This window comes from Lepidochelys kempii, chromosome 26 (genome assembly GCF_965140285.1).
Source record: "Lepidochelys kempii isolate rLepKem1 chromosome 26, rLepKem1.hap1, whole genome shotgun sequence".
NCBI classification, from domain to species: Eukaryota; Metazoa; Chordata; order Testudines; family Cheloniidae; genus Lepidochelys; species Lepidochelys kempii.
Window position 1 is genome coordinate 1,317,654 of NC_136405.1, and position 25,505 is coordinate 1,343,158.

Here is a 25,505-nt window from a genome sequence, read left to right on the forward strand (position 1 = left end):
AATGAACATGAGTCTTAAAACAGTTTAAGAATAATTATCTGCATCCAGGCAGAATGGATATAGAGCACGCTAAACTAACTTGTTCATCTTTGTTCCCAGAATATTGATCTGGAGACTATAAAGCCCCAGCTCCTACAGTCAAGTGAATAGATGACAATTTCAGCCTCCATTCTTAAAGATGGAACCTTCTAGCCCCCGTGGCTGTGCAAAAAGCTACAAAAAATGTGTCACCAGGGCACCCTAAAAGCTCAAAAAGCAGAAGGCAACTACAAAGAACATATCATCATCTATTATTCTTAGAAAACCTCAGGATTTTTGGTGAGCCTGACAGGATTATTCAACATTTGGGGTTGGCAACACTATACACTAAAGAGCTCAACTAATTCAGGCTGGATTGCTTCACCGTATTACCCCATATCACCTGGGTGAGCATCCAGCTTCCTCTGTTACATAAAGGAGGTGTTAAAGTTTAAGAGTCTTAACAGGTTCAATTCCATAGTTTAAACATTTAATCTGCAGAATTCCCTTGGGAATATAAATATGGTACCTAAGAGAGACCTAAAAAAACCAAAAACACAACACCCACCACCTTCTTCAGTATACAAATAACTTAAAAGGTCAAATAAGATTCAGTTCCTTAAAAAAACAGTAAGTCTGGAATAGCTTTTTGTCAGAGATTTGATTTAGAAAGGGTGTGTCTTAAAAAGATTGACCAAAATGCAACAATAATTTTACACTATACTTTAGTGTACAAATGTTTAATAACCCAAAAAGATTATGAAATTTAATATGGATAAGTATGACTGATTTAATAGTTTTAATATTACTATTAAATCTGATGACTTCTGTTAAAGTTCATTTTGTTCCTATTAACATTTAACAGCAGCAAATTTGACATTAGTTCCAAACCTCTTGAGTTTTAGTTCTGTTTGAATTGAAAGAGAATACTAGAACTGCAAGCATTTAAAAACCTCCTCTTTCTAAGAGGTACTTTGTTTTGTATAGCTGTATTTTTTTTAAATACGACTATACAAAACAAAGGCCTTCACTTAAAGTAATAATGCCAGAGATCTAAAAATTGGTTCCATATACCTTGTGTTGCAAATAAGAAAAAACACCCAAAATATTTCACTTGCGTAGTATAAAGCATAAATCATAGCAATGTATAGTATCTGCATGTCCACAGAGGATATATATCAGACATTTGTTATAGACAAAACACAAAACAGGAAAAGGGGTAAAGGCTTGAACTAACCCTTACATTCGCAAGCAGTTGTTGCAGACTCCCTGGACTCAGACGATCAAAAGTGAGGCAGAACCCAGGAGTTGTCGCTGCAGAGCCCAGGGCGAGCTTGAAACTCACTCCAGAGGGCCAGGACTGTGCCTGGAGCGTCAAAGGGGCCAATGTGACTCGCAGCCTAACTGTGGAGGAGATCTCTCTGCTGAGCCTAAAGGGCCATAATCCCACAAGAGCAAAAAGAGAAGAAGGACACAACCCTGATTACAGGGAGGTCCCAAAGACCCGCGTGATTAAGACCTGAATTCCCCCCCATAAGCGAGAGGGACGTGACCTGAGCCCCAATTACAGAATGGTCACTCTGGCCAGCCTGCAAGAGCAGCATAATGACTAGAGACCAAAACCCTAAGTTACAGGGAGCTCTCAGGGGACCAAGACAGCCCCCTAATCCCACATAAACGAGAAAGAAGTCAGGGAGGTCACACCGAGCAGCCTGTCAAGGGTTCATAAGCCCAAGAGAAAGAGAGGGGAACCATCTGAACTGTGGTTACAGGGTGGACTCGCTGCTCTAGCTGCCACCGGCTCCTGATCCCCCACTCGGGTGACCTGCACCCTTCTTACAGGACGGCCACTCTGACTCAAACCAAAAAGGAGAAGAGTCACAAGAAAGCAAGAAGGAGACACCTCTGAACTGCAGTTGCAGGCAGGTCTTGCTGCTCTAGGGAAAATTGCTAAACAAGGTGGCTAAGGTACCAAAGGGAAAAAGACCTGAAGCCAAATTACAGGGAGTTCATATCCCCAAGGTATTAAAAAGCTCTAATCTCCCTTTCCACCAAGAACCATGGATGTGACCAGGGTTTGTCTTTACAGAGTGGCCACGCTCACCGGCTGGCTTAATGGAGCATAAATATCAAGAGACCTCAACCTTGGTTACAGGGAGGTCCCTCAGACCTAAGGCTCTTGAAGTCCATCATTCCCCCAGAAGGGAGAGGGGGATGATGCAGGGAGATCACATGGTCTAGAGGAACTTAAGCAAGGGGCCCAAATGCCTTCTCAGGCTTAAGGCACAAGACCAAAACCATCAATTGTGCCACTATACGAGTAAATGAGGGGCATAAAAAAAAAGTTCTTTTTCTAGTTCTGGGAACAGCTCATTCAAACCAACCAACCAAACCAAAATACAAAAAAAACAAAAAAGCTGCAGCGATTTACAAATAATAACTAAAGACCTTCCACACCCATGCACATCACATTCGCTCTCCAGCACAGACATACCAGATGAAACAGCACTTCCCAAAACAGAAAAAGAACAAACTGGGAAAGGCTATGGGCCCAGCATATTAAAAAAAGGCACAAAAGGTCACCCTGCTCATGCCAGAGGAATGAGACCAGAACCCTACTTACAGGGCGCTCAGCCGACTAGCCAGACAGCACGGTTTCCCACTTACAGCTCACACGGGGAGAGACAAGAACCCTAGATACAGGGTGGGCCATGCTGACTAGCCAGCCAGCAGGGTTTAGCACCTGGAGCTCACATGCTGAGAGAGACAAGAACCCTACTTACAGGGCGGTCACTCGGTCTCAAGGTACTTAAGGGCTCAATATCCTCGGTGAATGAAAATCCAGACCTGAACTCTTGTGAAGCGAGCGGTCTTCCTGACTGCCTTGCTAGAGCACCACAGTGCCGAGAAAGCCAAAAGGGGAAAGACCAAAACCCAAAGTTACGGGCAGGTCACTGGCCTCCAGCCTAGTAAGCGAGCCCTAAACCCCACCAGCCACAGGGACGTGAGCCGGACCCCGATTACAGGGAGGTCACCGAGTAGCATGCCACCAGTTCTTAAACCCACCACGGCAAAAGGGGAGACCTGAACTCTATTTACAGGGAGGCTACACTGACCATGGGGATTAAAGAGCTCAACCTCCTCACTGAGTAACAGGGGTGTCACCTGCACCCTTCTTACAGGGTGGTCACTCTCTCCAGCTGGCTAACGGAGCAGAGGGGGAAGAGACCTGCACCCTAGTTATAGGGAGGTCTCACTGCTCACGGTACTACTGGGTTCAGGCTGGCGCTCTCTCTCCCCAACCCCCGACACAAAGAAGAGGGACTTCCACCCTAGTTACAGGACGGTCATTGTGCCCGGTGTGTATTTTCTCCTCCTCTTCCATCTTCCGGATCATCTTTTCTTTCCTCCTTCCCATTTTCTTCCTCACGTGCTAGAAACGGAGAGAGGGAGTGTGCAAGACAGGTTATGACAGGATTAAGAGAGTCTGTAGATCTTCAAATATAAACAGTGCGCATTAAAGTTGCTACCTTGTCTTCTTGCCTCCAGAGGCAGCCTTCGACCTATAGCTGGCAGGGAATTCTGAGCTGTCTCCATCATGTGCTTTGATGGCACACTCGATGCCCAGGCCTCCAACTCTCCCAAAGTGCCAAAGACTCAACTGATGCCCTACTGTGGAGCCAGGTTTCCAGCTTCCTCACTATGAAATAAATCAGCAGCATGTTATGCCGGGGCGGGGGGGGTTGTTAGTGAGAAATGCACTTTAAACAGCAAGAGTCAGACACAAGGTGCTGTGTACTAACTGGTTTAACAAACAAAACAGAAAGAAAAAAAACAAACAAACAAACCAGGTAAAGGGTTGAACGGAACCTTGAACTCGCCAGCAGTTGTTGCAGACTCTCTGGACTCAGACGATCAAAAGAGGCAGAACCCAGGAGGCGTCGCTGTAGAACCCAGGATGAGCTGGACACAGTCCTGGCCCTCTGGAGTGCATATCAGCAGCAGCAAAGGGGCTGATGTGACTTGTACCCTAACTATAGAGGAGGTCCCTCTGCTTAGCCTAAAGGGCCATAATCCCACAAGAGCAAAAAGAGAAGTCCCACAAAATTAAGACCTGAACCCTGCCCCCCCGCCCCCCATGAGCAAGAGGGACGTGACCTGAGCCCCAATTACAGAATGGTCACTCTAGTCATTATGCTGCTCTTGCAGGCTGGCCAGAGACCAAAACCCTAAGTTACAAGGAGCTCTCAGGGGACCAAGACAGCCTCCTAATCCCACATAAACGAGAAAAGTCAGGGAGGTCACACCGAGCAGCCTGTCAAGGGTTCACAAGCCCAAAAGAAAAAGAGAGGAACGATCTGAACTGTGGTTACAGGGCGGTCTCACTGCTCTAGCTGCCACTGGTTCCTGATCCCCACTCGGGTGACCTGCACCCTTCTTACAGGACGGCCACTCTGACTCAGAAGCCAAAAAGGAGAAGAGTCACAAGATAGCAAGAAGGAGACACCTCTGAACTGCAGTTGCAGGGAGGTCTTGCTGCTCTAGGTCCCCAAAGGGTTCACTAACCCCCCGCAAGCAAGGGATAGGACCTGCCACTTAATTACAGGGAGGCCACTCAAGGCCAAGGTACTAAAAAGAGCCGAGAGGACCAGGGACAAGACCCGTACCCTTGAGAATGGGGGGGGGGGGGTAGGAGAGAAGAGAAGAGAGCGGGGAAGTCTTAAAACAAGGTGGCTAACGTACCAAAGGGGAGGAAAAAAAAAAAAAAGAGAGACCTGAAGCCAAATTACAGGCAGGTCATATCCCCAAAGGTATTAGAAATCTCTAATCTCCCCTTCCACCAAGGCACAGGGATGTGACCAGTGCTCGTCTTTACACAGTGGCCACTCTCACCGGCTGGCTTAATGGAGAATACCAAGAGACCTCAACCTTGGTTACAGGGAGGTCCCTCAGACCTAAGGTTCTTGGAAGTCCAACATTCCCCTAGAAGGGAGAGGGAAGTGATGCACGGAGATCACACGGTCTAGAGGATCTTAGCAAGGGGCCCAAACGCTTTTTCAGCGTTAAGGCACGAGACCCAAACAGTCAATCGTGCCACTATACGGGTAAATGGGGGGCATAAAAAAACCAAACAAACAGTATTTTCTAGTTCTGGGAAGAGCTCATTCAAACCAAACCAAAAACACAAAAGCTGCAGCAATTTACAAAATAAAATAACCAAAGACCTTTCACCCCATGCACACCACATTCGCTCTCCAGCACAGACATACCAGATGACACAGCACTTCCCAAAGCAGAAAAAGAGCAAACTGGGAAAGGCTAAGGGCCCAGCGTATTAAAAAGGCAAAAAAAGGTCACCCTGCTTATGCCATAGGAGAGAGAAACGAGACCAGAACCCTACTTACTGGGCGCTCAGGCCGGCTAGCCAGACAGCACCGTTTCCCACTTACAGGGCAGTCTTGGTCTCAAGGTACTTAAGGGCTCAATATCCTCGGTGAATGAAAATCAAGACCTGAACTCTTGTGAAGTGAGCAGTCTTCCTGACTGCCTTGCTGAAGCACCACAGTGCCAAGAAAGCCAAAAGGGAAAAGACCAAAACCCAAAGTTACAGGCAGGTCACTGGCGTCCAGCCTAGTAAGTGAGCCCTAAACCCCACCAACCACAGGGACGTGAGCCAGACCCCGATTACAGAGAAGTCACCGAGTAGCATGCCAACGGTTCTTAAACCCACCACAGCAAAAGGGGAGACTGAACTCTACTTGCAGGGAGGCTACATTACCCATAGGGATTAAAGAGCTCAATGACATCACTGAGACACAGGGATGTCATCTGCACCCTTCTTACCACTCCCCAGCCAGCTAACGGAGCCGAGGGGGAAAGAGACCTACACCCTAGTTATAGGGAGGTCTCACTGCTCAAGGTACTACTGGATTCAGGCTGGTGCTCTCCCCTCCCCCGCCAACCCCACAAAGAAGAGGGACTTCCACCCTAATTACAGGACGGTCATTGTGCCCGGTGTGTATTTTCTCCTCCTCTTCCATCTTCCGGATCATCTTTTCTTTCCTCCTTCCCATTTTCTTCCTCACGTGCTGGAAATGGAGAGAGGGAGTGTGCAAGACAGGTTATGACAGGATTAAGAGAGTCTGTAGATCTTCAAATATAAACAGTGCGCATTAAAGTTGCTACCTTGTCTTCTTGCCTCCAGAGGCAGCCTTCGACCTATAGCTGGCAGGGAATTCTGAGCTGTCTCCATCATGTGCTTTGATGGCACACTCGATGCCCAGGCCTCCAACTCTCCCAAAGTGCCAAAGACTCAACTGATGCCCTACTGTGGAGCCAGCAGCTTCCTCACTATGAAATAAATCAGCAGCATGTTATGCCTGGGGTGGGGGAGGGGGTAGTGAGAAATGCACTTTAAACAGCAAGACTCACAGACACAAGGTGCTGTGTACTGACTGGTTTAACAAAATAAACAAACCAGGTAAAGGGTTGAACGGAACCTTGAATTCGCCAGCAGTTGTTGCAGACTCTCTGGACTCAGACGATCAAAAGCAAGCCAGAACCCAGGAGTTGTCGCTGCAGAGCCCAGGGCGAGCTTGAAACTCACCCCAGAGGACTAGGACTGTGCCTGGAGCGTCAAAGGGGCCAATGTGACTCGCAGCCTAACTGTGGAGGAGATCTCTCTGCTGAGCCTAAAGGGCCATAATCCCACAAGAGCAAAAAGAAGGACACAACCCTGATTACAGGGAGGTCCCAAAGACCTGCGTGATTAAGACCTGAATTCCCCCCATAAGCGAGAGGGACGTGACCTGAGCCCCAATTACAGAATGGTCACTCTGGCCAGCCTGCAAGAGCAGCTTAATGACTAGAGACCAAAACCCTAAGTTACAGAGAGCTCTCAGGGGACCAAGACAGCCCCCTAATCCCACATAAACGAGAAAGAAGTCAGGGAGGTCACACCGAGCAGCCTGTCAAGGGTTCACAAGCCCAAGAGAAAAAGAGAGGAACGATCTGAACTGTGGTTACAGGGCGGTCTCACTGCTCTAGCTGCCACTGGTTCCTGATCCCCACTCGGGTGACCTGCACCCTTCTTACAGGACGGCCACTCTGACTCAGAAGCCAAAAAGGAGAAGAGTCACAAGAAAGCAAGAAGGAGACACCTCTGAACTGCAGTTGCAGGGAGGTCTTGCTGCTCTAGGTCCCCAAAGGGTTCACTAACCCCCCCGTAAGCAAGGGATGGGACCTGCCACCTAATTACAGGGCAGCCACTCAAGGCCAAGGTACTAAAAAAGAGCTGGGAGGGTCAGGGATGAGACCCAAACCCTCGATACAGGGTGGGGGAAGAGGGGCGGGAAAATGGCTAAACAAGGTAGCTAACATACCAAAGGGAAAAAGAGACCTGAAGCCAAATTATAGGGAGGTCATATCCTCAAGGTATTAGAAAGCTCTAATCTCCCTTTCCACCAAGGACCATGGATGTGACCAGGGCTTGTCTTTACAGGGTGGCCACGCTCACCGGCTGGCTTAATGGAGCCTAAATACCAAGAGACCTCAACCTTGGTTACAGGGATGTCCCGCAGACCTAAGGTTCTTGGAAGTCCATCATTCACCCAGAAGGGAGAGGGGGATGATACAGGGAGATCACACGATCTAGAGGAACTTAAGTAAGGGGCCCAAACACCTTTTCAGCCTTAAGGCATGAGACCCAAACCATCAATCGTGCCACTATACGGGTAAATGGGGGGCAAAATAACCAACAGTTCTTTTTCTAGTTCTGGGAAGAGCTCATTCAAACCAACCAAAAAAAAAAAACCAAAAAAGCTGCAGCAATTTACAAATAAATAATAACTAAAGACCTTCCACACCCATGCACATCACATTCGCTCTCCAGCACAGACATACCAGATGAAACAGCACTTCCCAAAACAGAAAAAGAACAAACTGGGAAAGGCTATGGGCCCAGCGTATTCAAAAAAGGCACAAAAGGTCACCCTGCTCATGCCAGAGGAATGAGACCAGAACCCTACTTACAGGGCGCTCAGCCGACTAGCCAGACAGCACGGTTTCCCACTTACAGCTCACACGGGGAGAGACAAGAACCCTAGATACAGGGTGGGCCATGCTGACTAGCCAGCCAGCAGGGTTTAGCACCTGGAGCTCACATGCTGAGAGACAAGAACCCTACTTACAGGGCGGTCACTCGGTCTCAAGGTACTTAGGGGCTCAATATCCTCGGCGAATGAAAATCCAGACCTGAACTCTTGTGAAGCGAGCGGTCTTCCTGACTGCCTGGCTGGAGCACCACAGTGCCGAGAAAGCCAAAAGGGGAAAAGACCAAAACCCAAAGTTACAGGCAGGTCACTGGCCTCCAGCCTAGTAAGCGAGCCCTAAACCCCACCAGCCACAGGGACGTGAGCCGGACCCCGATTACAGGGAGGTCACCGAGTAGCATGCCACCGGTTCTTAACCCCACCAGGGCAAAAGGGGAGACTGAACTCTACGCTGACCGCGGGGATTACCGAGCTCGACCTCCTCACTGAGGCACGGGGGCGTCTCCTGCCCCCTTCTTACAGGGCGGTCACTCTCCGCGGGCGGCTAACGGAGCCGAGGGGGAGGGACCTGCGCCCTCGGGACAGGGAGGTCCCGCTGCTCACGGCACTGCGGGGTTCAGGCCGGCGCTCTCCCCCCCGCCCCAAGGAGAGGGGCGCCTCCCTGCGCGCAGGGGGCCGCTCGGCGCCGCAGCGGGGCGGGCGGGAGCCGCTCCCGGAGCCCGGGAAGCCGCGGCCGCGCAGGGCCCCCGGAGATTTGGGGCACCACGTTTCCCGGTGCCCTGCGCAGGGCTGCGTCCTGCCCCGGCCCCGCCCCTGGAGCCCGCAGGCGGCCGGCCCGGCCCAGCCCTCCCCGGCAAGGGCTGCCACCCGGCCCCGCCCGCGGGGGCCCTTTCCGTCCAGCTGCCCCAGCGGGGCAAGTCCCGCCGGGGCGGGGCGGGGCGGGGCGGGGCGGGCCCGTCTGCCCCGCGCTCGGGGAGACCCGACAGCGGCCGCCGCGCCGCTTCTCTGCCGCCGGCTGTGGCCGCGGGCCGGCCCCTTTCTGCAGGCTCCGCCCTCCGCCCACAAGCCCCACCCAGATTCCCACCCAATCGGAGACGCCCGTTTCCCCGCTCGGGCAGGTGCCTCCTCCTCTCATCATACCGCACCTGCTTGCCGCCCGGCCTGCGGCTTGAGGTCCCCGAGCTCCGCCCCCGACCCGAGCTCCGCCCCCCGCTCGTGCCGCCTCACCCGAGCTCCGCCCCCCGCTCGTGCCGCCTCACCCGAGCTCCGCCCCCCGACCCGAGCTCCGCCCCCCGCTCGTGCCGCCTCACCCGAGCTCCGCCCCCCGCTCGTGCCGCCTCACCCGAGCTCCGTCCCCCGCTCGTGCCGCCTCACCCGAGCTCCGCCCCCCGCTCGTGCCGCCTCACCCGAGCTCCGCCCCCCGACCCGAGCTCCGCCCCCCGCTCGTGCCGCCTCACCCGAGCTCCGCCCCCCGCTCGTGCCGCCCGACCCGAGCTCCGCCCCCCGCTCGTGCCGCCCGACCCGAGCTCCGCCCCCCGCTCGTGCCGCCTCACCCGAGCTCCGCCCCCCGACCCGAGCTCCGCCCCCCGCTCGTGCCGCCCCACCCGAGCTCCGCCCCCCGCTCGTGCCGCCCCACCCGAGCTCCGCCCCCCGACCCGAGCTCCGCCCCCCGCTCGTGCCGCCCCACCCGAGCTCCGCCCCCGACCCGAGCTCCGCCCCCCGCTCGTGCCGGCTCGCGGCTTCCCCTTCTCGTCCCCCCGCATCTCCCCGTAGCTTCCCCTGTCTCAACTGCCCCCACCCACCGGTGATGGAACCGGGGGTCAGGGCCCCCCATTCGTAAAAGGGGGAGAGCCATGCCCCCCACGTTTTGATGGGGTATAGTTTTGGGGAGCAGGGTCACCCCTGACCCCTCCACCGGCGAGCCTTTGCAGCGGTATCAGTTGGGGGGGTACGGTACCACTGTCTCCTGCCCCCTCAGCTGTTAAAAAGTGGGGGGCCTGGCCCTCTGCCCCCCCATCTACAAGGGCTGCAGCCCCCCTGCACCCCCTCCCGCCGGCGGCAGCGCCCGCTGTTACCAAGCGCGCTGTGGGGTCCAGGTGCCTGGCCAACCGCCCCCTGCTTCTCCGGGGAGCCCCCGCTGCGTCCCTTGGGGCCAGGCAGAGACCCCTGCCCTCGCGTCGCCTCCACCTCCGCCCAGGCAGCTGAGCCCACGGTGGAAGGGGGGGCTGGCTTGGCCCAGGCAGCCTGCGAGAGGGTGAGGCCGCAGCACCTCAGCAGAGCGTGCTGGCGGTGCCCTCGCCCCCCTCTCCCAGCGTGCAAGGGAGAGACAGGCCCACCTCTGCCGTCTCCTCTCCCCCCACAGTGCTCGGTCACGCCACAGCCCAAACTCTAACATTTGCCATCTGGCATATGGAAGAGACGGTCCGTCCACAGCGCTGATTTAAAGGTGTAATTGTAGCAGGGGCAGGCCGGCACACCCAACCCAGCTTCAATTTACGCGGCACAGGTAACAATTGCAGAGAATCGGGTTCCAGTGCAGATTAGCAACCTCAGTACCTAGCCAGGGTCCTCAGTGCGCCATGCCCCCAGATCTACACTCCACTGTTGCCTGCGCTCGCTGGATTAAAGCTCGTGCAGGTATACCTACCCCTGCCACAATTGTACCTTGGTTTGTGGTCTTAGGGTGACCAGATGTCCCGATTTTATAGGGACAGTCCTGGTTTTTGGATCTTTTTCTTAGATAGGCGCCTATTAGCCCCCACCCCCTCTCCCGATTTTTCACACTTTCTGTCTGGTCACCCTATGTGGTGTAGATGTACTCTTAGCCAGGGTTCATGGGTATGTCGCCCTGCATATATTGTGTGAGATAGCTCCTTATTGGCATTTTGAAAACTTTGATGTTTCCCTTTCAATGTTTGTTTTATTACTGGTTTTAATGTCTCTAAAGGCAGGGTATTAGATTTCTTTTTGCATGATCAAATGTATAAAGAGAGCAGCTGTGGTTTCTTCATTTTGCTGGCCACAGAAGGTATGTCTGTACTAGAGCTAGAACGTGTGAATTCTGCCCTAGCTCTGATTAAGCAGCATGCTGAAAACAGAAGTGCAGCCAAGGTGGTGCAAGGGGCTGGTTGCCCTGAATATGTACTTTTGGTCTCTGACTGGATCATACTTGGAGTGGCTAGTCCTGCTATGGCTACATTTCTCTTTCTAGTGCACTAGCTAGATCAAAGCTAGTCAGGTATGTCTCCTTTACCTGGAAGTTACACCTTCCAGCTCCAGTGTAGACAAACCCCGAGTAAGGCCTTGTGTATGCTAGGAGGGTTTTGCCTGTGTACTTATACTAGTATAGCTATACTGACAAAACCCTCTAGTGTGGATGCAATTATGACAGTCTAAAAGTGCTTAAATTAGTAGAATTTATGCTAGTTTGAGAGCATGCTCTGTTCAATTGCCCAGTCTTCAGCTACATGGTTCTCAAATTATTGTATTCTGCAGATCACCAGAAAAGGCTCCTTTCACCTCATTTAGAGAAATATTTAACATCAGTAAAAATAATCCAAGTCAAAATAGTAACATGAACTTCTGGATTTACCCAGCTCAAATAAGATATGTAGCTGTTTCCAGATTTTTAAAAAAAAAAAATTTATTTTGTAATTAACATCCAATTGAGAATTACATAAGGAGAAGACGCCTCCAAAACAAAATCAAAAGGTTACAAACATTTCCGAGGCAAATTGAGAATCCATTAAAGTTCACAGTTGAGGTGCAGGAAGAGAAAATATTCCCCAATTTTCATTGCAATAGCCCAAAGAAAAAAATATAATGAAGTCAGGTCAAAAAACTACTCAAGTCTAGAGCAATTATTATGAGTAATCAAATTACTACCCTTTAAACTAAATTATTTAAACTACAGGAATTCCTAAGGGCTTATACATGCCTTCTAGGCACTAGCCTACATTAGGCAGAATGGAGTTCTCACTGGGAACTCCTACATTCCCTAAAGGAGGATGCAGCATACTCTCCCCAAATGCTTGCCAGCTCTGCTGGCTAGTGCTTGTGATGACATGATCCTGCCTCTTCCGAATCCTCATCTTGTGGGGTTTGCTCCTTAAGTGGTTTATGAGAGAACAGTTAATTGAACACCCTTTTGAGATAATTGTGGGAGCTCAAACCTCTAACACCAAGCTATTGTTTCAGGCTGTCTAGAGACAGACTCAGAGAGCACTATGTTGATTATATCTGTCGAGCTGTCTTTGCAACTAGGACTAGAAACATCCCACCCTCAAATGAAAGCTTGAATTCTGCAGAAAGTGAAGTAACTCTCACCGCCAAAAGCTTCAAACCCATCATTAGCAAATGGAAAAGTGCAATTTTCAAGCCCTATGTCTGGCATGAATTTAGACCACTAGATAGAGATCAGTAAATACGTTTAATGGTTATGTACAGGAAAATGTACAAATACAACAAATTTAAGTTCAGTCTTTGCTTTACAGTACTATTACTTTTTTTTTCTTAAAAAAAAACACAACAAAACACTCAATCTTTAAGGTGGGACAGAAATAGTTAACCTGAATAATTAAAAAAACAACTCCAAATTAAAAGCTCGTTACATGTTGCACTGTCCATTCAGAGGTTCCATGCGGGAAGTACTTTGCCATCTGCTTTAAACTGACTGCTAAAATGATTTCCAGCCTTCTGGTGTTATTGGCTATACACTGTGCCAGACAGAAGAAGGGGGAAAACATATTGCTGTTAACAGAATCAAGAATAAAACAAAACATAGTAACATAAGCAAATTATTTAGCTGGGAATTTAGCCCTAATAAGTATGTCTGTTGTCCGTCAAAAGGCAGACTCAAGCCCACTTCCATCATAAGGTAGTTTTCACTAGTACCAGTCTAGCTTCAGACTGCAAACTATATTTGATGTTATAACTGGGCTTGAGTTTACCCTCTGACAGATCGACATATTTATTATGGCTGAATTCAAAAGATACATGGTGGTGAACTTGAAGCAGGATACAGTTCAGCACTAAAAATACAGCAACAGATGACCAATATTGATGATCAGATTAATTTTGAAATAATTTAGTAAATATCTTCAGACAAATAGTCAAGAAACAGGCTAGATTATTACTTTAATGATAGGGGTGGAGACAACTCTCAGACTGACAGTGTTTGAGAGTATTGTGAACACAGCTTGCTCCACTCTCAAAGGCGGAAGTGTACCTTATCACTCCAGCAGTGTGCAGGAAACGCTGGAAGGGAGGGGGAGGAGCGGGGACAGGGCATACTTGGGGGAGAGGGTGGAAAGAGGGGCGGTTGGGTCTTGGGGGAAGGGGTGGAGTGGGGGCGGGGCCTGGGGCTGAGTGGGGAGCTTGGGGGTCCGTGAAAAATTTTAAATCAAAATGGGGGTCTTTGGGTTGCTAAAGTTTGAGAGCCGTTGCATTAGGTGCGTATCTGCATCTTTAGGCACCTACATACCTTTAAAAATCTGGCCCAACACCACTATTCTATAATATGGTAGAGGAGCTATTTATAGAGACTGCTAACTTTTCTAAATAATTTAGGGATGAAATTTATCTTTCTTAATCACAGTTGGTAAATTTAAAGAACATGGTTTTAGCCACACAAGGTATCAATGCATTGAATTTGATTGCTTATTTTGTTTCTTTCAAACTGTACTTTAAAATCAAGTTGGCAATGAAACGTTCAAATGTGCTTCAAAGTCACATTGCAACTATCAAATGCAGATTTTGACATGTAAATACTAAGCATATTCTAAATAAAAGAAAACTAGATACATGTTCTACTGCACTGACATGTGAAATTTACCTTACATTTTCTGACTGATCCATGTCTTCTAATCTAGATTATAAAACAGAGTGCTATGAGTAAAGCATACCATACACATAGTCTCGTAGCTCTTCAGCATACAGTAAATTTATTGTGAAGATTACTTTTACCCAAGTAGTGTGGCTCTCTCTTTAACCAGAGGACACGCTCTCATTCTCCGCAGTGCTAAAATGGCCTTACATGCTTCTCTTTACCTTCCTATTTAGCCCTGTGGGTTTTTGTTGCCTTTTACACTGTTTCAGTTTTTATTGGAACATGTAGTCTTTGTTTGTATCTTAAGTGCTTTTTGCAGGTATTACTGAATTCAAACAATTTTCTTTAACTCCTTTTGCATTCTCAGAGAGTTTTATTTTCTGAAGTCCAGTATTTTGCTGTTATAATTCTTTCTACAGAAACTCATCAGAATTTACAACCTGATGGAATTATGGTTGATTCCATCTTGAGAGGACAGCAGTGTTAAGGCCAGCATGTCCCTGCAGCCCGCGCCACTTCTTCACAACATTATTTTTACAAGGTCCGGGTTATCTGTAGAAACACCTTCTAGTCTCCCATCTAATTTCTCCAAGAAATCTAGAGAACAACCAAGGATCATCTATTTTTATCTTATTCTTCAATCCAAATGGTCTGTGCTGTGTAACCAAAACTCTAATCAAGAATAAATAAATGTATCCTAACGTTTGGGGAGACACAAAAATAGTTGGTATAAACAGGGGTTTGGCCCTGGAGTGCAGTAAAGTAAAAGTATCCCATCCAACTTTGAAAACCTCAAGGATATAATTGAGCTTCCATTTAGCAGGGTTGTATAGCATCTCCTTCTGTAAACAAGGTTTCCTGTACTGCAACCCCTCATCTTGCTTTGTTTTTATGCCCCTTCAGTAAACTTTCTTTATTATTAATTTCATCTCCCAACTGAATATCTTGGTTTAACCAAGTCTCTATCATTCTGGTTATATCACACTTCCTGAAAACATTCAATATGCTACTAGCATTTGTAGCAAGGACATTTATCCTTTACTTCTTTCACTCTTTTCTACATTTTTTTACTGGTTTCATTTTACCTTAAAAAAGTTGCCTTGGTGCCGGACCAACCTTTTGTGTATCTCTCACATCCACTGTTGAAAGAGTCAGCCTGGAAATTCCATCTATTATGCCCTACACACTTTAAAGAACAAGTACTTTCCAATATGCACCTGTGTGTCTACCTCCCTATACAAAGCCTTTCGCTGACAAAACAGGAGATGTACACACTTGACAAAATAAAACCACCTCAATGAGAGGCTGTGATATTATCTGATTAAAATAGGACCGTATAGATCATTGTTGTAACCACTGTTATATATTTGCAACAAATCTTGTACAAAGGTTGTCAAGTAAGGTGCCTATGGAAAGGTTATGATTTGCTGAATATGATTATGCTATTTGTATGTATCATTTTTGTATGTGAAGTTATGAGTATTGGCTCTATCCCTATATTTCAAATGTTTGCTCCTGGGGTAACGCCCACAAGGTATTTAGCCTGCACATCTTGAAGGAACTATTCAAGTAGAATGGCCCATTAAAGAACACTTAACTTACAATGGAAGACGCCTATCTACTCTTAATGGACTTTCCTGCTGTGACTAGGCAAAATCATGCATGGACATGTGACTTGTCCATGCGAGTTCAAACACCATCTTGTTACTGTAATTTTCCACAGTAAGAACAATGGGATTCCCTCACATGGCAGAAGATATAAAAGGCACTGGAAACATCTCCATTTTGTCTCTATCCTGCTCCAGTCTCTTTCTTGCTCAAGCCTCTTGGACTATGAACTTATACAAATGGAGGCATTCTAACCAAGGAATTGAGGACCTTCCAATGACTTGGAAGCACCCAGAGACTTGACTTAAGCCAGCACTGGTTCACTGCTACAAGCCTAAACCAAGAACTTTGCAATTAATGTATGTATTTGACTCATTTAACCGATTTTAACTCACTTTTCTTTCTTTCTGTAAATAAACCTTTAGGATTTTAGATACTAAAGGATTGGCAACAGCGTGACTGAGTAAGATCTGAGTTTATATTGACCTGGGTGTGCGGCTGGTCCTTTGGGATCAGAAGAACATTTTGTTTGATGAGCCTGGTTTTAAAGAACCACACATCTTTAAATCCAGCGTTTTTGGTGGTGATGCAAGGACTGGAATGCCTAAGGAAACTGCTTTCCGGATTTCTTGTTAGCCAGTGTGGTGAGACAGAAGTTTACTTTCATTGCTGGTTTGGTAGATCTTATGGAGGAATAAAAAACAGTTACTCACTTCTCGCAACTGTTGTTCTTTGAGATGTGTTGTTAATGTCCATTCCAATCAGGTGCGTGCGTGCGCACGTGCACGTTGGCCAAAAGATTTTTCCCCTAGCAGCATCCATCGGGGGTCGGCCTGGGCGCCTCCTGGAGTCGTGCCATCATGGTGCCCAATATAGAGCCTTGCCGACCCGCCACCCCTTCCGTTCCTTCTTGCTGGCTACTCCGACGGGGGTAGGAGAGTGGGTATTGGAATGGACATGAACAAACACATCTCGAAGAACAGTTATGAGAAGTGAGTGACCGTTTTTTCTTCTTTGAGTGCTTGTTCATGTCCATTCCAAATCAGGTGACTCCCAAGCCAAATTTAGGAGGTGGGGTCAGAGCTGTCCACTGATTGGAGTGCTGCTCTTCTGAAGGCCGCATCATCTCTGGCTGCCGGGTGATTGCACAATGTGCAGCAAAAGTGTGTATAGAAGACCATGTTGCCCCTCCGCAGATTTCCTGGGTGGGAATGCCATCAATGAAGCCTGTGCAAGCCTACAGAACACGTTGTAGAGCGGGTCTGAAGTCAGGGCCCTGAGCTCAGACACCCTCCTGGCCCAGGTTATTGCCACCAGGTACGCAACCTTGTAGAGAGAGCAGAGAGCATGTTGCTAAAGCTCAAAGGGCCCCCCCCCCATGAGCCTAGAGAGGACCAAGTTGAGGTCCCAGGCAGGGACTGGTTGACAGACATGAGGGTACAACCTGTTGAGCCCCTTTAGCAATCGGCCAATCATAGGGTTAGCGAAAACCGAGTGGCCCTGTATGCCCAGGTGGAAGGCCGAGATGGCAGCCAAGTGCACTCTTATAGAAGGCAACAAGAGACCTTCCTGCTTCAGATGTAGAAGGTAGTCTAGAATGTGCGGCACCAAGGCTAGCGTCGAGGGCAAGTCGCGCTGCGCTTTTCCAATCTGAAAATCTCTTCCACTTCGCAAGGTACGTGGCCCTCGTCGAGGGTTTCCTACTGCCAAGGAGGACCTGTCTGACCTGGTCTGAACAGGAAAGTTCTGACGGATTCAACCACGGAGCTTCCATGCTGTAAGATGGAACGACTGAAGGTTTGGGTGTTGGAAACGTCTGTGATCTTGTGTGAGAAGATCCGGGGAGAGCGGCAAGGTAATCGGGGCTTCTACCGACATGTTTAGGAGGGAAGTGTATCAGCGCTGACGGGGCCAAGCCGGTGCTATCAGTATGACCTGAGCACGATCTCTGCGGATCTTGAGCAGGACCTTGTGAACGAGCGGTATCGGTGGGAAGGCGTACAGGAGAGCCCCTCCCCAATGGAAGAGGAACGCATCCGTGGTGGAGCCTGTGCTGTGATTCTGGAAGGACCAGAACTGCTGGCACTTCCTGTTGCGTCGCATGGCGAATCCATCAGGGGAAATCCCCACCTCTGGAAGATTGAATTTGCAACGTCCGGGCGAAGGGACCACTCGTGGCTGTGGAACAACCTGCTGAGGTGGTCTGCTAGCTCATTCTGAATCCCGGGGAGGTACAACGCCTGTAGGTGGATTGAATGTTCTACCCAGAAGTCCCAGAGCATAAGGGCTTCCTGGCACATGGGAGAGGAGCGTGCACCCCTGTTTGTTGATATAGAACATTGCAGTCGTATTGTCCGTCATGACTGATACACATTGTCTAGTTAGGTAAGGGCGGAATGTTTGACACGCCAGGCACACCACTCTGAGCTCTTTGACATTGATGTGATCTGCTTGCAACCAGAGGCCTTGATTTCTGCGGTCCCCAAAATGAGCTTCCCAGCCCAAGTCCAATGTGTCCGTCGCCAACAACAGGGATGGCTGTGGGGCAGCAAAGGGAACCCCTGAGCACACCTGCTGGGCATCGATACACCACCAGAGCGAATCGAGGATAGGGCGAGGCAGGGTCACGATCCTGTCCAAGTTGTCCCGGGCTGGGTGATAAATTGATGCTAGCCAAGACTGGAGCGGCCGAAGCCTGAGTCTGGCATGTCATACCCCGTATGTACGGGCTGCCATGTGCCAGAGAAGCTTCAGGCAGTTTCTCGTAGTGGTGGGAAACTGCATGACTCCCCAGATCATGTTGTTGAGGGCTTGGAGCCTCACCTGTGGGAGGAATGCCCTGGCTTGGGTCAAGTCCAGTACTGCCCCTATGAACTCTATCCTCTGGATGGGAGACACAGTCGATTTTGCTTCGTTTAGGAGCAGACCCAGGTTCTCAAAGGTAGCTCTGATAAATATGACCTGAGTTTCCACTTGGATCCTGGAGCGGCCTTTGATCAGCCAGTCGAGGTACGGAAACACCTGTACCTGATGCCTCCGCAAGAACACGGCGACACGACTGCTTTGCACTTGGTGAATACTTGAGGCGCTGCTGACAGGCCGAACGGGAGGACAGTAAATTGGTAGTGAGAAACCATTGACCACAAACCTGAGGAACTTCCTGTGGTTGAGAGATTGCAATGTGAAAATATGTGTCCTTCAAGTCGATGGAGGCCAAGGAGACCATGCGGAACTTGAGTTTCTTCACAAACTTGTTGAGCTCTTGCAGGTCCAGGATAGGCCTGAGGTTGCCTTTGGCTTTTGGTATTAGGAAATACTGGGAATAGAAACCCTCGCCCCTGTGCTCCAGAGGAACCTCCTCCACTGCCCCTAGTGACAGGAGCAACTGCACCGCCTGTATGAGAGGAAGCTTGTGAGAAGGTCCCTGAAGAGGGACGGGGAAGGGGGGTGGAACTGCAGGAGGGCACAGAATTGGATGGAGTATCCCCTCTCTACTGTGCAAAGCACCCAGCGGTCCAAGGTGATACGGGACTATGCATGGTAGAAAGGGGATAGTCGGGAGGAAAAGGTAAGGCAGGTTAGATTCAGTTCATGATCTGGTGCACCGTCCTCGACCGCACCTTCAAAAGGCTGGTTTAGGGCCAGAGGGCGGTTTGGGCTGGCCAGAGCCCTGGCTCGAGGATGGGTGTTGCCTCCTCCTGCCACTCCTGTTCCTCCGCCGAGAACCGTCCTGTCGGTTCTGCTGCTGGAATCTCTGAGGAGGTTGCGGGCGGAAGTGTCTCTGCTGCGTGGAGGGGGTATGCAGGCCCAAGGACTTGAGGGTGTCAGAGTCTTTCAGGCTGTACAGCCTCTTATCTGAAAATTCAGATAAAAAAAAGGGTGTCACCCTCAAATGGAAGGTCCTGAACAGTTTGCTGGACCTCATAGAGTAACCCCAAAACTTGGAGCCAAGCACCCCTCCTCATAGCTACCCCTATCGCCACAACCCTAGTGGTGGCATCTGCAGTGTCTAATGTGGCCTCTAGGGAAGCACGGGAGACTAGCTTGCCTTCCTCCACCAAGGCTGTGAACTCAGTCCGGGAGTCCGAAGGGACAAGCGCCGTAAACTTTGCCATTGCCACACAGGTGTTATACGAATACCTGCTTACAATGGCCTGTAGGTTCGCGATACGGAGCTGCAAACCCCCTGTAGAGTAGACCTTTCTCCCCACAAGGTCTAGTCGCTTAGCATCCCGGTTTTTTGCAGAGGGTCCTTGGAAGCCCTGTCTCTCACGCTGGTTAGCTGCATCGACCACCAGCAAGTCAGGAGGTGGGTGAGAGTACAAATGCTCGAAGGCATGAAATAATGCCTGAAGGGCACGAAATAATGCCTCTCGTTGTGCTTGGCAGTGGGTGGCAAGGAAGCTGGCGTCTGCCACAGGGTCTTAGTGGCATCCACAATGGTCTTTATAAGTGGAAGGGCGATACGCGAGGGTCTGGAGGGTACTAGGATGTCCACCATGGGATCAGCCTCCTCTATCACCTCCTCGGCCTTAATGCCCAGACCCTGGGCGGTCCTACGCAGCAACTGCTGCAGCACCCTGTTGTCCTCTAAAGCAGGGGCTATGGCTGTCCCCGCCAATGCTTCGTCCGATGACGAAGAGGAGGAAACATTTACTAGAAGTGGAAACTCCCTGTCATCCACCCCTGAAGGGTCAAGAGACTCTCGGGGAAGCATTGGTGATAGTGGCGCCACCGAGAGTGCCAGGGCTGTAGACATCGGCGCACACATTGGCCCCACCGTCAGTATGACGGGAGGGAGCTGTGTCTGCACGCTCACAGGAGCCAAGGGAAGTGGAGGGCCAGGTGCTGACATCGGCACCGGGGCTGCCGGTACTGGCATCGAGGTCAACGTCGACAACGGTGCCAGCATGTGAGACGTGTGTGAAGACGCTGCCAAGGGCGATGCCAAGGTCAGAGCCAAGCACGGTGCCATAGTCGACGACAGTGCCAGAGGCGGAGGTGTCGGGACTGCAGGTGCCAAAGGCAGGTGCACAGTGGATGGCGGAACGAAGGTGGCTGAGGACACGGAAGACATCGCAGAGCAGTGACCCTGGGTTCCTCCGTCCTTGGTGAAAGGCCCAAGGGGTCCAGAAGGGCCACTGAGGTGGGTTCTGCCACTGTGGAGGCCATGTCTGGGGCTCTCTCCTGTCTCTCCCAGACCTCGATCTGCGACTTCTGCTCCTCCCAGAGCTATAGGAGTCAGACTCTGACTCCGAGGTCTCTGAGACTGAAGACCACAGAGGAGCCAATCCTCGGTGCCTCGAATGTCGAGAGCTCGGGGAGCGGGTAGGCTCTCTGTCCGAGTGAGTTGGCGCCAAGGAATATGGCGAGGGGGAGCATCTCGTCATCATAGCCGGCTTCCCCTTCCACTGCACTGGAGAATGGGGCAGGTCCGCCAGCGCTGAAGGTTCCTCCCTCCTGGTGGGCGAGAACGGCGCCGTAAGATGCAGGAGGTCCTGAGTAGCTTGATAAACTTCTGGCGTCGAAGGGAGCTGTAGCTGCTGTGTAGGCACCGGCGACCAAGACAGGGCCGGACTCGACTGCCTCACTTGGGCAGGAGTCGACACGGCCCCGGCAGGAGATCCAGAGGAGTGGCCTGCCTGGGGGTCTCACGTCTCTTGGTTTAGCCAGAGAGGAGCAATTGTCCAGCTTCTTCTTTAGAGGCACCGGCAAGTGGGAACGGTGCCTACTATCAGACGGGCCACGTGAGGAGCCATGTTGCTGCCGAGCATCTTGGGAGGGGTCCTTTCTCGGCACCGAGCTCAACGACAGTGCCGGGGCGCTCTACGTCGAGGATGACGTATTAGGGGTCAGGTCCCCTGAGCCCAGGTCGGAGTGGGGGTGTAGAGCTGCCTCCACGAGGATCACCTTGAGCTGCTGTTCCCTTTCTTTAAGAGTTCTCTGACAGAACTCACCGCAGATCTTACAGTGATCTTTTTGATGGGTCTCCCGCAGGCACCATAAACACAACGAGTGCAAAACACTCTTCGGCTTGCGCTTCGCGCAGGCCACACAGTTTTTAAAACCCGGGGATTGCAGCATACCACGGTTCCAGGGAGGAGGGAACCCCAACAATCTCTATACTAAGAACATTAACTAACTAACTGTATACAACCAGAGAAAGAATGAGCTTGCTGAGCAAGAGCTAAGGGAAGTTCCAGCCACCATCACTGGTAGTAAGAAGGAACTGTAGGGGTGGAGGGTCGCCAGAGCTCTATATTAGGCACCATGAGGGCGCAACTCCAGGGGGCGCGCAGGCCGACCCGACGGATGCTGCTAGGGAAAAAATCTTCTGGCCAACGTGCACATGCGCGCGCACACACCTGATTGGAATGGACATGAACAAGCAGTTGAAGAACCACCTGTTTGGGGTGAGCCTGCCCTATTTCTCAGCAGTTTGTCCTGAATTTGGTATTCTCTGCTGTGACCCACAACGGCATAAAGCTCTTTGCGGCAAAGTGTCAGTGTAGTCACTACTGTTTGTTTTGTGAACAGAACTGGCTTCCACCAGTATCCCACAATGCCTGCCGTGACCGCTCTGCTCACTGTTTTGATCTCTGCTGCCCTGCAGGCATGCACCCCACACCTTTCAAAGCACTCAGAAATATCTGACAGCTGAGCTTGCTGCTTCCTTTGGGGAAAAAAGAGCAAATCAAGAATGTGGAATGGTCCTGTTCTTCCCTGCACAAGGAACACAGTAGCAGGCAGACTGCTGCTGCAGGGAGCTGGAGAAGTGGGGGGAGGGAGAAAAAGGAAGGAAATGCTGTGCTGCTTCGACATTCCTCAGCACCGAAAGCTCCCAGACTTGCTCAGGATGCCGCTTCCAGCAGCTGAGGAGATTGTGGGAGAACTCAGAGGGAATCACAGAACCACAGGCAGGCAGAGCGGGCTGCTTCTGGAGAGACTGCTGTGCTGTGCAGAGCCTGCGGCTGATGTGGGGAGGTCCCCCTCCCCCGCCTCAGAATAGGCGGGTCAGCCTGCTGTCTCCCTGACCCCAGGCACCCCAGTCTCCTCCCCTCCCTTCCCCCCTCCCCCACACACACTTCAGGGGTGAAAGCGCCTGACAATCTATTAGGATGCCCCTGGAACAATGGGACTGAGAAACCTGCAACACATAATGTTGCACCTGCCCCATGGGGCACCGCAAACCCTTCCCAAAGCACTCTGCAGCCAGTTGCATAGTGGGATAATTACCACAGTGCACTGCTCTCAGGTGATGCAAGAGCTGTTAGAGGGGATGCACTCTGCTGACACAAGGAGCTAATGTGGACATGCAACAGTGGTTTTAATTACAGCGGTACAACTTTTGCCAGCAAAACTTTGCAGTGTAGACAAGGCCTTAGAAAGAGAGGAAGTTGGAAGTACAAGAAGATGGCTGCACGGAGGAGCTCTAAAGTCACTCTCTAGAGAAGGGTAAGTTGGCTAAGTACAAGGAGGAGTTCTATAAGGGCTTGCATCCATTGCCGCTCGTCAGTAACTGTAGACATCGGCAGTCGATTTAGTGGGTCTAGTGAAGACCCGCTAAAGTCGACTGCAGATCGCTCTCCCGTCAACTTCTGTACTCCACCGGATCGAGAAGAACAGGGGGAGTCGATGGGAGAGCATCTCCCATCGACATCGCATAGCGTGGACCCCCGCAGAAAGTAGATCTAAGCTACGTCGATTTGAGTTACGCTATTCAGGTAACTCAAATTGCGTAACTTAGATCGAATTTCCCCTGTAGCGTAGACAAGATCTTAGTCCTTCAATCCTGCCTTGGGCTACAGACTTTGGCAAGAAGATAGGAGGGATTAGGTAGGCATGGGGGAGTGTAGGAAGTACTAGTGTTAACCAAGAGGTGATCCAGAAGATTGAGAAGAGAGGTAGGAGGGAATCCAGGGGAACAGCAACAGGGTTGGCATTTGAGCAGACTGTGGTTGCTGGGCATAGAGTCCCTGGGTTAGGACCTGAAGTAGTGGGCAGGCACAGGTTCCCCTATAAGCCACTGGGAAAGTGACACAGAAGTGGATCAGAAGACTGCCTGAGACTTCAGACAGACAGTTTGTCCAGTGGGACTTTGATACCCCTGGAAGAGGAAGACTATAGTGACCCAGCAGGAGGGCTGACTCACAAATAGAGAGCTGGAGCTGCCACGGGCCAAACGAGCAATGGAAGGAGGTGCTAGACCTGATGAGAGCTGATCCCTAGACCCAGCCATGAGGAGGCATCACAACAAGTGTGCCCATTACAGCACCACTCAACTATTCCACTCCTATGGTCTTGCTCATGAACTCACCACCTTCCCCAGTGCCCAGGAAGATTCCAGATCCCTAAAAGAAAGGTTAGAACTAGACAGGTGAACAAAATAAACTTACTCATCAACTTGTGATTCTTCCTTAGTGCAGCATCTATTCAATTCATTTCGTTTTATAATCATGATGATAGAACAAACAAGGACAGGCAGAAAGAGACAGAAACTTAGCAGAAGCCAGTTCTTCAAAGTGTTCCGGTAAAGTCCGTCAGTGATTGCATCTATCAAGGAAAGAAATATATCACAGATCTTTATGATCTGGGAAGTGGGGCCTCCAACCAGAGGAGACATTATCCTGTATTTACCTGTTAGTGATAGAAAGGAATGGAACAAAAATGTGAACATAGCAGACACGTGAAACCTGAAAACATGAGATTCCCCAAACTGTCACACTTTCAAAAAGGATGCTTTGAACAAGCAAGATACTTTGATACTTTAAGGAATGATTGCAAATAATGTTCAAAACATGGTACAATTACCAGCTGGTATTCAAAAGTAGTTCAGGACCAGAATAGCACACTATTTTATTGTAGGACTGAAATGCATTAGCACAGCTATGATCAACAAAGTCACTTAACATGTAATTGAGATTAGATTTTAAATCAGATCTGTCATAGTAAGAGTCTTAGATTCCACATTGTTACTTTATAACAGCCAGTTGACTGTATGTAATCAAGATAGTGTAATACATGATCACTTTCTTGTATCCAATAGCAATTTGTTTATTAAAATGCTGTTATCCATACTATTAAAGTAATAAAATAAAAAGAAAGAATAGTATTAAACTTTTCTCTTCTTTTTCACATTTAAAATGTAGAACCTCAGTTTATGTATTTCCCCTTACGACTCAAACTCTTAACTGTTCCATGGTATATATTTCAGATATTTTTTTGCTTTTTTTAGTAATGGAAAAGTACAGAGAAGGGCAATAAAATGATTCGGGGTATGGAACAGTTTCCATAGGACAAGAGATTAAAAGAACTGGGACTGTTCAGTTTATGATAGAGATCTATAAAATCATGAATGGTGTGGAGAAAGTAAAGGAGTGTTATTTATCTCTTCACATAACACATGAACCAAGGTCACCTAATGAAATTAATAAGCATCAGGTTTAAAAACAAATATAAGGAAGTACTTCTTCACATAACGCACAGCCTACCTGGGGAACTCATATTTGGGTTCAAAAGAGAATTAGATAAATTCCTGGAGAATAGGTCCATCAATGGCTATTAGCCAAGATGGTCAGTGATGCAACCCCGTGCTCTGGGCGTCCATAAACCTCTGATTGCCAGAAGCTGGGACTGGACGACAGGGATGGATCACTCGATAAATTGTTCTTGTTCTGCTGGATGACAGGATACTGAGCTAGCTGGACGATTGGTCTGACCCAGAAAGGCCATTCTTATTTTCTTAAATGTTGCACTGGGAAAACAACAACACAGGGTACAGAATTTTCCAAGATAACTAACCACTTTTGAAAATACTGTCAATACTCCCTCCAAATCCTTTTGATGAAATTTTGCAATCTGGTGGCAGCCAGCCAGACCTACAGTGACAATTTCCTCTGTTGTTGCACACCTGAAATAAAAGGGGGAAAATGCTGTTTAATTACTTATTATACTTTGTAGTTGGAAGTCTCAAAATATGAGGAAATCCCATTATACATGCT

The 25,505-nt window shown here is 49.6% G+C and overlaps 2 protein-coding genes across 8 annotated transcripts in view; both read right to left on the minus strand.

Annotated features, from left to right (window-relative positions):
- Positions 1–9,270, minus strand: part of IDO1 (indoleamine 2,3-dioxygenase 1) — a 60,969-nt gene extending 51,699 nt beyond the window's left edge. Inside the window, exons 1-6 of one of the 7 annotated variants that reach the window (XM_073325294.2) lie at positions 9,215–9,270; positions 6,205–6,369; positions 3,867–6,107; positions 3,549–3,718; positions 3,359–3,451; positions 1,262–1,384 (exon numbers count right to left, since the gene is read on the minus strand). In XM_073325294.2, coding sequence (XP_073181395.2) covers positions 1,262–1,384; positions 3,359–3,436 — 201 coding nt within the window. In that variant the 5' untranslated portion in view covers positions 3,437–3,451; positions 3,549–3,718; positions 3,867–6,107; positions 6,205–6,369; positions 9,215–9,270. Of the gene's footprint in view, positions 1–1,261; positions 1,449–3,358; positions 3,452–3,548; positions 3,719–3,866; positions 6,108–6,204; positions 6,370–6,496; positions 8,725–9,214 lie in introns of those variants that run through there. The other 6 variants (XM_073325296.2, XM_073325295.2, XM_073325293.2 and 3 more) reach the window with 6 other exon arrangements.
- A 3,335-nt stretch (positions 9,271–12,605) lies between these two features.
- LOC140903508 (disintegrin and metalloproteinase domain-containing protein 18) overlaps positions 12,606–25,505 on the minus strand; it is a 41,544-nt gene continuing 28,644 nt past the window's right edge. Inside the window, exons 18-21 of the mRNA XM_078850630.1 lie at positions 25,306–25,414; positions 23,901–24,057; positions 13,903–13,935; positions 12,606–12,784 (exon numbers count right to left, since the gene is read on the minus strand). Of these exons, the coding sequence (XP_078706756.1) occupies positions 12,778–12,784; positions 13,903–13,935; positions 23,901–24,057; positions 25,306–25,414 (306 nt within the window). The 3' untranslated portion in view covers positions 12,606–12,777. The remainder of the gene's footprint in view (positions 12,785–13,902; positions 13,936–23,900; positions 24,058–25,305; positions 25,415–25,505) is intronic.